At 42.9% G+C, this 12927-nt stretch overlaps 1 protein-coding gene across 1 annotated transcript; it reads left to right on the top strand.

Annotated features, from left to right (window-relative positions):
• Positions 1-1962: 1962 nt before the first annotated feature.
• On the top strand, positions 1963-12617 carry LOC106818016 (homeobox protein six1-like). Its single transcript, XM_014822729.1, has 3 exons — positions 1963-2681; positions 10063-10184; positions 11344-12617. The coding sequence occupies exons 1-3, from the start codon at positions 1963-1965 to the stop codon at positions 11442-11444; spliced, it is 942 nt and encodes a 313-aa protein (XP_014678215.1). The 3' UTR covers positions 11445-12617.
• Positions 12618-12927: the final 310 nt, after the last annotated feature.

The raw sequence follows: 12927 nt of genomic DNA, 5'->3' as shown, positions 1-12927 counted from the left end.
TATTATATAGTATATATATATATATATATATATATAAGATATATATTGAAGGAGACTATATACATGCATTAATAAATCAAGCTGTATCTATAGCGAAAGTAGGGTGCTTATAGAGCCTGTCCTATAGCCTTCGTAACGCTTGATCAGGAGCCACTACGAGGATAGGGCATCTTACCAAGCACACACCCGGGAAAGATGTGCAACTTGTTGTTTTCATGAATATAATTCCGCCGCGCAACTTGAGCTTCATCGCTAGGCAAAACAAACTCTAGTATTTCGCGTAGCATAGTGGCAGTAAATACCGAATCTCGCATGGTTGTTTTTGAAATAGAACCCGATCACCTGCCAATGCGTGTTGTAACCGAGAAGCACTAGTGCCATTTAGCCTCAGTGCTTGTCTATGCGTAATAGCCTCTAAATACCATATGATAGCGAGATGGTTAGGGCCATAAATTATTTGCGCTGCACAGTGCTGACATCTATCCGGAACAAAGTGCCAAAACTAACTCAAAGATCTATCGGATCAACATTAACGTATTGCGCGCAGCACTGTCATGCGGCGCCATCTGATGGGAATAATGAAAACAATAATATTGCTTTCGGCCGGGGGGACCGTGTGTGTGTGGGTGGGGTGTGTATGTATATGTATATATTGGTGTATGTGTGTGTGTGTGTGTGTGTGTGTGTGTGTGTGTGTGTGTGTGTGTGTGTGTGTGTGTGTGTGTGTGTGTGTGTGTGTGTGTGNCACTCCACCGTCATATTACTTATGTAATTTTTACCGCCTAGTAATTCCACGTAACTACTGTTCCAATAATATACTGCACACTACCGTTCAATCCTATATATTGAACCTACGCCACTGTGGACAGGCACTTTTTTTTAACCCTTTTCTCAATTTCTTCTTCCCCTTCCTTCTTGTTAGACTCTCTTAATCTTTATGTTTCTACTAGTTGGGCACAGTTGCGTCTCTGCAGTAAAATGATTTGTTCTCTAGGATGTTTGAATAGCATTTATGTGGTATTATTATAGTGTCCATAAACATTGAGGCATTGGCAGTAAATACGATTCGTGTTCAATACCGTTATTTCATGATTCAGACGGCAAAAGTGGCAGTCAATGCGTGCCCACGGGTGTTGCTAGATTAAGCATATTATTTCCTGTTCAATCAATGGTCGAGGCAGCCAGCCGTCCCTCCACGCACCTTAGCTCGTATGCCAACGCTTGCTTTTATTCGCTCCTGCTATGCATAATTTTACAATTCGTACATGTGTCCCTTTTTACAACGACGATTTCTAAAATGGGCACACGTGAACTGCACGTGTCTGCTTGCCAGAAAGCATCGAGTTCTCTCTCGCTCTCTCTCTCTCCTCTTCTCCACCTATCTCTCTCCTCTATCTTCTGCGCTCTCGTCACATTCGCTCTCGTCTCTCATCTCTCTCTCTCTCGTCTCTCCTGTCTGTCTCTCCTCCCTGGTCTTCCTGACTCTCTCTTCTTTTCTCCTCTCTCTCTCTGTCTCTCGTCTCTCGAGCTCTCTTTCTCACTCACTCTGCTCTCTCTCTCTCTCTCTCGCTCTCGCTCTCTCTCTTTAATTCTCTCTCTGTCTGTCTGTGTCTCGCTCCTCTTCCTCTCGTTCTCGTTTTTATAATCCCCTCTGATCTCTTCTGCTTTGGTGTCTAGATACTATCGTATCTGCGGAGCGATGATTGGCTGCACGGTGCCGCCGACGGCCAATCAGATCACTCGATGCAGATTGCCGGGGAGCCGCTTCAGTCTGGCTTAGTCGCATAGGCGTCACCTGAGACGTCCTGTTGTCGTAGTAACAACGCACATTGCCGAGGGCCGGTGCTATTCGCATACGCGAACGACAGACCTAGTAAACCATCTTGTTTCGTTCGCGTCTCCGAACGTTCATCGCCGGAATATGTCATCGCGGGTGTAGCTCGTCGTCGCAGCCAGATGAAAATGGACAAGTCTCTTAGCCCGGAACACGGCAACGAGCCGCAGAACCTATCGACGAGCGACGCCACCCACCCTCCGCCGCCGCCGGACCACGGCGCCGAGGAGGAGGAGTACCGCAGCGGCAGTCCCTCGCAGACGGACGGTAACCTGAGCGCGTCGGCGGGAGACGGCAAACACTTGACCTTCTCGCCCGAGCAGGTGGCGTGTGTGTGCGAGGCGCTGCAACAAGGAGGGCACGTCGACCGGCTCGCCCGCTTCCTCTGGTCACTGCCGCCTAGCGAGCTGTTGCGGGGCAGCGAGGCCGTGCTGCGCGCTCGCTCCACCGTCGCCTTCCACCGCGGCAACTTCCGCGAGCTGTACGCGATCCTCGACAGCCACGCGTTCGACGCGCAGTACCACGTCGAGTTACAAAAGATGTGGTATCGCGCGCACTACCTGGAAGCGGAGAAAATCCGTGGACGGCCCCTGGGCGCCGTCGACAAGTACCGACTGCGGCGTAAGTACCCGCTGCCGAAAACGATCTGGGACGGCGAGGAGACAGTCTATTGCTTCAAGGAGAAGTCGCGGGCGGCGCTGAAGGACTGTTACAAGCAGAACCGCTATCCGACGCCAGACGAGAAGCGCGACTTAGCGAAGAAGACGGGTCTGACGTTGACGCAGGTCAGCAATTGGTTCAAGAATCGACGCCAGCGCGACCGGACGCCGCAGATGCACCGAACCAAGTAAGCAGCACGCTAGAGTATAAGAGATATAACTAGGATTGTAGGAGTATAAGAGTATAGAGATTTAACCAAGATTGGGCCGCAGCGCGTAAATTATAGACACTGTCCATTGCTCAATCCTAGTTTGGGACCCCGGCCCTCATTTCTCGCACATGTGCCAAACTAAGCCGGTGTGTTAAACTAGTATTAGGCCGCAGCACGTAGAGTATAGGCACCGTTCACTGCTCCATCCTAGTTTGGGATCCCGGCCCTCATTTTTTAGCAAATGTGCTAAACTAAACTACTAGCTTTAGCGTGCAGGAGTTTTTTTTATGTAGCCGGAGCAGCTAGTTAGCAGGATATGTTTAGCCGGGGTGATAAACTAGAATTTAGTTGCAGCGCGTAAAGTTTAGACACTGTCCACTTACTGGCTTTAGTGCGGCTCGGAGGGCGTACTTGGGGTAGCGTACATACACTGAAATACCTTTGTTAATGTTACAGCATTGGAAACCAAACAAAAACAAACACCATACTTTAACTACAACGTACGTGTTGTTGATTATACTCTACCTCACTCGTGTGATTATCTGAGATATTTACCGGACGTGTGACTTGCGAGTATGTGTTTCATCCGCAGGCCACATTATTTATTTATAGTATATTTGAATTTATACCTTAGAGCATAGCAAAACTATTACAGTTTTACCCAGCCCGTTTATCTAGCCTACCTTCAGAATAGCTTCTGAGTACCCACGAATACGGTTACACATGTGGGCATTTAATGGTAGAAACATTACACACAGACAGTCTTATATATGCCTGCAAGTGTCTTAATGGAAAATCATACACGCAGGCACTTGGGACTACTTTAGACGAATACTGGTTTAGTCGTAAAGCGATCGGAGTGAGAGTATAGGTGTAAATTAACAACGCATTCTACAGACGTACGCTCGCGATTTAATTGGGCGCCAGTACATCATTATTATTTCATTAAAAATTCGCTGCATTGTTAGCAGGAGTTTTTTTTTTAAATTGGCGATGTCAATTAAGATGTAATGATTTGTTAGGTGTATAGTTCTTTAAAAATTGAATTAAAAATAGGCACAAACGACAGTAAATACATTCTCGCATTTTTTTCACTCATACTTGATAAAATCGTGTTTAAATTAGTTTAAAATACAAATGTTCTGTTAAAGGTAAAAAGACGGTGCGGGTGAATCCTGAATGCTCCTTTATAGGTAACCTACTGGTAAAATAAGCGATATATTGCAGCAATAAAACAAGACAGAGTAAAAGAAAACCCGTAATTATATATAATTTTCATAATCATTGCTAATATTTTGTGACAAATTGCTAGTACTATTTACGTAACACGGTCATTTTAAATGACTGTAAATAATTGTTTATACTACAAGAAATAACAATACATTCAATCGGTAGTGAAATTCGCGAATATATGTTTATATCATCCGTGCGAATGAATCGTACATACCTTCGAATTCTTTAGCAAAATTATGTACCCAGAAGTCATGTAAATTATCCAGAGCAACGTGGTTATGCTCTGGTTCGGAGAGTTGGTGCTTCATGGTCATACCCATAGACTCACTGGTAATGCGGTGGTATTGCGGTGGTATTGCGGTGGTATTGCGGTGGTATTGCGGGTGGTATTGCGTGTGTATTGTCGTGTACTGCGGTGGTATTGCAGGTGTATTGGCGGTGTGTATTGCGGTCGGTATTGGGCGGTGGTATGGTGGGTGGTATTGCCGGTGGTTATTGCGTGGTATTGCGTGAGTCATTGCGTGGTATTGGGTGGTATGCGGTGGTATTGCGGGTAATTGCGGGTGGTAATGCCGGTATGGTATGGCGGTGGTATTAGTAGTATATGCCGTCGTTCGGTAGTTATTGCGGTGGTGTATTGCGGTGGTATTCGCGGTGGTTATGCGGTCGGTATTGCGGTGGTATTGCCGCGTATTGCGGCGGTATTGCGGTGGTATTGTGGTGTATTGCCGTGGTATTGCGGTAGGTATTGCAGTGTATTGCCAGTGGTTAATCGCGGTGGTATTGCAGTAGTATTGCGTGTATTGCAAGTGGTATGGCAGCGGGCATTGCAGTGATGCAGGTATTGCAGTGTATCGCTGCGTGGTATTCTGCGTGCGTAATTGCCAAGGTGCGTGTTAGTAGTTGGCAGTGCGTATTGCGTGGTATATGGTGGTATTTGCGTGTGGTATTGCGCGGTGGTATTGCGGCGGTATTGGGCGGTGATTGCGGCTGGTATGCGGTGGTATTGCGGTGTATTGCGGTGGTATGCCGGGAGTATTGCCACTAGTAGTTCGCGTGGTATCGCTGTGGCTATTGCGAGTGGTATTTGGCAGTTGGTATTGCAGTGGGCATTCATGGCAGGCTTGCAGTGTATTGCCAGGTTTAGGGTATGCGCGGTGGGTATTTGCAGTGGTATTGCAGTGTTATTGCAGTGGCTATTGCAGTGTGTATTGCAGCTGGTATTAAATGCAGTGGTATCCCAGTTGGTATTTTCAATATGCATTGCAGTGGTATTGCAGTGGTATTGCGGTGTATTGCAGTGGTATCGCAGTGGTATTTAACAAATGCATTGCAGTGGTATTGCGGCTGGTATTGCGTGGTTATTGGCGATCTCGCGGCTGGTATTGGCGGTATTGCGGTGGTATTGCGCGTTGGTGGTATTGCGTGGTATTGCGGTGGTATTGTAGTTACGGTGGTATTGCAGTGGTATTGCAGTGCGTATGGCGGCGGTATTGCAGTGGTATTGCGGTGGGTATTGCCGGGGTATTGCAGTGGGTATTGCGGTGGTATTGCAGTCGTATTGCAGTGGTATCCAGCGGTGGTATTGCAGGGTATTGCAGTGGTATTGCAGTGTATTGCCAGTGGTAGTGCCACGGTAGTGTTATTTTTACAGTAGGTATCGCGTGGTTAGCAGTGTATTTGCAGTGGTATTATGCACGTGGTATTGCAGTGGTATGTTGCCAGGTGGTATTGCAGTGGTATTGCAGTGGTTATTGCAGTGGATTGCAGTGGTATCGCAGTGGGGTAATTTCAAATGCATTGCAGGTATTGCGGTTGGTATTGCAGTGGTATGCAGTGGTATTGCGGTGGTATTGCGCGGTATTGCGGTGGTATTGCGGTTGGTATAGCGGTGGTATTTGCAGTGTATGCGGTGATATTGCGGTGGTATTGCAGTGGTAATTGCACTGGTATTGCATGTGGTATTAATAGTGGTATTGGCAGTGGTATGCTGCAAGTGAGTATTGGCGGGGTATTTGCAATTGAATAATTGCGGGACATTGCAGGTGGTATTGCAGTGGTATTGCAGTGGATTGCGGTGTAATGCATGTGGTATTGCGGTGGTATTGCAGTGGTATTGCGGTGGTATTTGAATTGTAATACGGTGGTATTGCGGTGACATTGCGTGGTAATTGCAGTGGTATCTGGCAATAGGTGTTGCGGTGGTAAATGCAGTGGATTGCGTGGTATTGTGTCGGTGAATTGGCGGTGGTATTGCACGTGGTAATTGCAGTGGTATTGTGGCCAGTGGTAATCGCAGTGGTGTTGCACCGACCATCTAGTAGGAGTACGCCATCAAAAAACACCCCAGGTTTGTTGTATACGAAGCTGCTCTGTGTCTGCAAACCGTTTTATTTCGTTGAGACAAATTAGGCAGAGACAAAATCGGCGGTGCTATATAAACGTGAAAGGTATGTTTTAATTCATTTATACGCCATCGGAACTGTGCGTATATAAAACATCAAAACGATATACACTACACATAGTTACGCATCCTGCAATAACCTAGCAAATCGCGAGGTATAAGTCCATGCTGAAATTATAAATTGGCAAAAGCAGATCGACAAACATTCATAAATTTGCTGGTGGAAACACAGACTTTGACTTGATGTTTAGCTTACATCAACCTGTGTAGACCTTTAACCTTGCACAAAGCCATTTTTGGCGGAGCGAATGTCTACAAAGGTAGAGCACAACTTGATGCGGAAGCGAGACCGCGATAATAATTGCCGTACTAGTTTTGCATAATACGAGCGGAACGCCTGATGACCATTAACATCTGATGAGAGGGATGCGCTGCCACCCCGCGTGCCAACGTTACCAACCGCGCACCACCCCAGAACAATATTTTCCGTTTTGTTCGAGCCACGCGACCCAACAACACTCCTTTATCCTGCAGACCATCGCGAAATACTGGACTCCCGTAGGGTGCGGGGGCGTGCTCGGGGTACCGGTGGGCGTACGCCCTACCGTACAGGTCCGCGCGTGTGTGTGTTCATTAGAGCTGCGCTCCGTATGTAGGATGGACGCTGCCTGGAAGACATGCTCTCACTCTCAGTAAGGCCAATTATGAATCACGCCCTGGTGTGCGTGCATTTATATCTTTTACGGTAATGTGCAGAGATATATAACGCTATCACTAAATCTAGCAGCAGTGTTAGCCATATTAGTAAAGTAAAATATTAATAGAGTATAAAATACAATAGAGAGCTCTAGGACATATCGCATGAATATAATCAGGAATGAATAAAAACAAAGCGTGTGATTCACTCCTAATATAATATAATAGAACTAGTAGAGTAGTATTAGCCCTATAGACTGGGATATTCTATATGCATATGCATATATATTATATATATATATATATATATATATATATATATAATATTATATAAGAAGTAGAATCATTCATTAAAATTTAATACAAAATTACGCCTGTAATGCTCCGACAAATGTTTGTTTTCGGAATTAATTCCGCAATTTCATAATTATTAACGTACTAATTAGATCTATAATATATATATATATATATATATATATTAATATATGCTTCCTGCTATCATGTAGTCATGGAAACCGAGCACATTTGTAAGAAGACGATGCCGTATATGCTGCGATAAACCTGTGATGTGGTAGTTTTGTCATACTAATTTCCATAATTCATTCCACCAGACGCTACTGCTATAGAGTAATCATTATGGCTATAATTACTACTATTAAAGGTTTTACTTATGCAAATAATCAGTCGTAATAATTTAAGGTTAACAAATAGTCCTAACAGATTTTTCGACGTTTCAAATGTATGTGGTCGAATCATTCATTAAATACAAAATTACCCCTTATGTAATGCTTCGACAAATGTTTGTTTTAAAAATTTATTCCGCAATTTCATAATATAACTAATTAGATGGCTATTATATACAGTGCTATTTTTAATTAACACCTAGTAAATGATTCGCGTATTGCGTTGTGTGATGGTACAAAAATGTGTAGTAGAAAATGGTATATACAATAGATCAGAATGTCTTCAACAGCGATCCAAACATGTACGAACGCACGCACTCACTTTCACCCACAGACACAAACACAGACACACACACACGTGCGCGCGCACGCACGCACACACACACACACAGACAGACAGACAGACAGTTAAACAGACATACACACACTCACACACACCCCCCCCCCCCACACACACACACACACCTCACACACACACATACACATACAGCACACGCGCGCGCACACACCACACACACACACACACACACACACACACGCACGCGCGCGCGCGCGCACGCACGCCCGCCGCACGCCCGCACGCGCGCAATACTCACACCACACACACACACACACACACACACACACACACACACACACACACAACACGCCCGCACGCACGCACGCCACGCAGCACACTCACACGCCACTCACACACACGGCCCACACACACACACACACACACACACGCCGCGCACGCACGCACGCACGCATGCACACTCACACGCACACACACACACACACACACACACACCAGCGCACACACGGCCACGTAAGTAAGCCACGCTAGCGGCCACGCACGCACGTACACTTGCGCACGCACGCACGCACGTACACTCGCGCACGCACGCACAGCGTACATTCACTCACTTTCAGCACACGTATTGAGTCTTACTGCGGGCCCCCGTCCGTTGTCTTCTCTAGAGCAAGTATAAGTGAATATCACAAACCCAGTTTTCCTCTATATACATGCGCACTAATTTTCAACACCTGCAACCGTATTTAATTTCCATGTATCGCTGGGACACTCCTGACCTCGACCGCATTGAACACTAAAGGTGTTTGTTTCCCCGCTGCACGGTGACGCCTTGCTTGATTGCTCACGGGCGAGAAACCTCATAAGGTATATAGAGTGGACACGTGTGCGCAGCTGAACGTATTTATTTATATTGGCACACTTTGTGGTCTTCATTGGCTGGAAGGCTGAGATTGCGAATACAATGCAGAGTTCTGCTAGAGACAAATATAGCATCTTACAGTTTCACAATGTCCGACACTCCCATCTGTGCTGCATATGATCTGATCCGGAGTGTATAAAAACATTTTTTTGATTTTATTCACGCTAATTTGATTCTATGCTATATAGTATCATAAGTGCATGATAGGAAATTTCTATTATGGACTCTTGATAGTATATACTACCGATTGAGGTATACAGTAATGGCTGTAGGTTTATAGGGTTCCAGTGAAGAATATACAGCAGTTACACCATCGCTATATCGCCACATATGCTATCTTGCATTAATCGCAACGGCTGATGAACCGTTGATGTGCAAATTAACGATCAATAATTTCTGCCGTATGCATTACCACTTATTTGTATCAGATTTTTTAACGAAAAATATACAAGTAATTAATAATAAAGCGTATATATATATGTATATTCACTTCTGCTATTAGTATATCTTCAAATGCAGTATTTACAGACTCTTTATTATTATTTACTTGTATAGATATACTAATAGCAGAAGTGAATAAATAAATAAATAAATATATATATATATATATTCACTTCTGCTATTAGTATATCTTCAAATGCCAGTGACATATCTTCAAGTGACTCATTATTATTATTTACTTGTATATTTTTCGTCAAAAAAAGCTGATACAAATAAGTGGTAATGCATACGGCAGAAATTATTGATGTTAATTTTGCGAATATATATATATACCATCAATAGTTCACCGAAACCCCTAATTAAGTGTTTAGTGGAACCACAACCCGCCATGCTAGCCTGTTTAAATACATAACATCTGTAAGCCTAAAGTATAGAGGATGACTTTGATGAGACCATGGCATGGCTTCGTGACTGGACCTGTAATACAGTTGTAAAATTAACTTCACATTCATGCTTAGCGTCTAAAATCTATTATCAATGATAGACAACCCCTAAAACAACACTCTACTCGTTACTGTTATTATGCTAATAGTAGACATCAACATAATATTAATACTAGTATGCAAACTAACTTTAATGACACTACTACTATAACGTTGCTGGATTTGCCTTTTGACATACAGTCCAGACGTGCATCAGCTTGCTGTGGAGAACCCAGCCATGATTGGTCAGAGTGAAGCGGAGCGCATGGTCCAATACAACCGTAAGCTGCTGGAGGAAAGCCATTGCAAACTCTCACTGGCAAGTACGACAATCTCATATATGCGCGCTGATATAGATTGCTAGAAAATAGACGTGCTACTGAACGAGGATTGTTAGCATACGAGTATACTCCGAATCGCATACAATAGTAAACAACTGTATTTTGCATGGAACTCCTTTTACATTTATATGTATGTCTGGTCTGTCTGTCTGGTCTGTCTGTCTGTCTGTCTGTCTGTCTGTCTGTCTGTCTGTAGCTGTCTCTTGTCTGTCTGTCTGTCTGTCTGTTGTCTGTCTGTCTGTCTGGTCTGATCTGTCTAGTCTGTCGGCTGTCTGTCTTGTCTGTCTTCTGTCTGTCTGTCTGTCTGTCTGTCCTGTCTGTCTGTCTGTCTGTCGCTGTATGGTATGTGTGTGTTGTGTGTGGTGTGGTAAGTGTGTGTGTGTGTGTGTGTGTGTGTGTGTGTGTGTGTATGTATGTATGTATGTATGTATGTATGTATGTATGTATGTATGTATGTATGTATGTATGTATGTATGTATGTATGTATGTATGTATGTATGTATGTATGTATGTATGTATGTATGTATGTATGTATGTATGTATGTATGTATGTATGTATGTATGTATGTATGTATGTATGTATGTATATATTTATTTATTTATTTATTTATTTATTTATTTATTTACTTATTTACTTATATAATATATAGTAAGCGTGCTAGATGGTAAGTATTTGCTAGAAAAATATAAACATCCTCCACAGCGATTGTAGAAACCATTCGGACGTTAGAAAACAGAAAAAAATGTAGACTATTTTTGCATGGACACGGCTCCAAAAATGAATTGTTATAGTAAAAATCCTTGTTACTTCCTGCCTACAAGCAATGCGCATAATACTAACTTTATTCGTAAGTCTTTTCTGTTCTCCCCTATTACAGTTACAAACAACATATATCAGAAGTAAAATGTTAACACATAATAAAATTGCTGTTACCGCATACTCATGCATTAATATAGCATAATATATGCATTAATATATGCATTATTACTCATGCATTAATACTCATACATATAATATAGTAAGCAACGATATGTAACAAACATCTTTGTGCCTGATATATTCTTTTTATTCGTCTTTTCAATTTTCGTCCTTACAAGTCTTGTGTAACATTATACAGTGAACATCGAATTTGTTTTCCAGATATGGTAAAGCAGAAGCACGCTGTAGCTATTCTACATCCGCATTCACAAACCCTGGTTTCACAGTACATGAGCATCCCGCCAAATGACGGCCATTATTGAATCCCTACAAACAAACCATGGTGATATTCCCCATCGTAGCTGAAGTCTTGTTCGTAGTGGAACACGAGATATTAATCTGGTTCAAATCTATATACGTCGCGAAGAATTAGTAGGATGTCGGGACACGTGCTGTGGCGACTAGGTTAGATTTTCAAAGTTCCATGTTATTTTATATGTATATGGCTGTACAGTGCTGTGATGCTACAGGTCAAACAATAATCAGACGTCGTGTAACTTTATGTCTCGCATTTTCCCGAGTGAAAACGCGTGTATAAGTATGAATAAGCGCGTATAAACGGCATCGTTTACCCGAATATGATCTCAATGTGGATTTCTATACTTAGAAATGGTAATATACATAAGTGTATATCGTGTACCGTTGCGCAGTACGTGCGTGCATGATATTAGCTCAGGAGCATGTGGTAAATCATGCTGCTGAATAAGAGACGTTTTATGCGAATTGGGTGTATATATATATTTTCCAGTGCTAATATTGTGTAAAATTATTGTATGTGTTAAGCACCGTGATAATACGATATTGGCTATGTTTAAGCGCAGTATCATCGCGATAATTGTTGCAGTATTTTACACTCTAGAATGAGAGTCAATGAAGAGAGGAAGAGAAGACGACAAGACAGACCTTTGGTTTTGTTTCATGTACGCGAACCAGAACTGTAAAGTGAATCAGGAATACTTAATTATTTATTATATTTAGAACCTTATTCGTAAACGTTGTTAATTAATTGCTTGATTGGAGGAAATTCCTTGGTTCAAGCAAGGTACATCGGAAATTATTTCTAGTCTCTTAAATGTTTAACTATTTATTAAAATGGGAGATGTTCAATGGAAACACCGGCTTTTCTGGTATGTGAACGCATAAAGTCAGCTGATAGCTTAATTGCAGCGAGCGTCGTTTCGATAGAGTAAACGCTGCATGCATACCGTTTTTTGACATGTCTTGGAATTAATCAATTATCTATAACATATACTTCTAGGTTTCGTTTGTGGTACCGTTAACGTAGTCATATATTTTATGTGTCAGTCTATGTTTTTGTCATTAGAATGACAAAAGTCACGTTTTTGATATTAAATGATAGCTATATGATCTCCTGTTCGTGAGCGACTATGGCAATGTAGATCGAGTATAAATAAACGGACCCCTTTCAGATTCGATTTCTTGTACAGGTTGAACAGTGAAAACGCTTAATTCGATTTCATACATGTGAATATCGTGCATATACTTCTAGCACACGCGTAGAAAAGAGAGAGAGAGAGAGAGAGAGAGAGAGAGAGAGAGAGAGAAAGTGCGAAAGAGGAAGAAATAAATGGGCCAGGGATAGTGGAAGGAAAAGGATATTGAGAGAGATAGAGAGTGACCGAAAGAAAGAGATACGAAAATAGAGCGAGAAAGGGCTGAAAGAGAAACAAAGAGGGCAGGGCGAGGGAGAGAGCGAAACCGGGAAGGGGGGGGGCAGATTTACGA

This window comes from Priapulus caudatus, unplaced genomic scaffold (genome assembly GCF_000485595.1).
Source record: "Priapulus caudatus unplaced genomic scaffold, Priapulus_caudatus-5.0.1 Scaffold1976, whole genome shotgun sequence".
Classification (NCBI taxonomy): domain Eukaryota; kingdom Metazoa; phylum Priapulida; class Priapulimorpha; order Priapulimorphida; family Priapulidae; genus Priapulus; species Priapulus caudatus.
This window is presented reverse-complemented; position numbering and strand designations above follow the sequence as displayed.

What these genes read in the sequence shown, in the direction of transcription:
- LOC106818016 (XM_014822729.1), top strand. Translation starts at nt 1,963, where the DNA reads ATGGACAAGTCTCTTAGCCCGGAACACGGCAACGAGCCGCAGAACCTA. An exon ending in CCGCAGATGCACCGAACCAA is followed by an intron (nt 2,682 to 10,062) that starts GTAAGCAGCACG and finishes TTTGACATACAG; the next exon opens with TCCAGACGTGCATCAGCTTG. An exon ending in TTGCAAACTCTCACTGGCAA is followed by an intron (nt 10,185 to 11,343) that starts GTACGACAATCT and finishes TTTGTTTTCCAG; the next exon opens with ATATGGTAAAGCAGAAGCAC.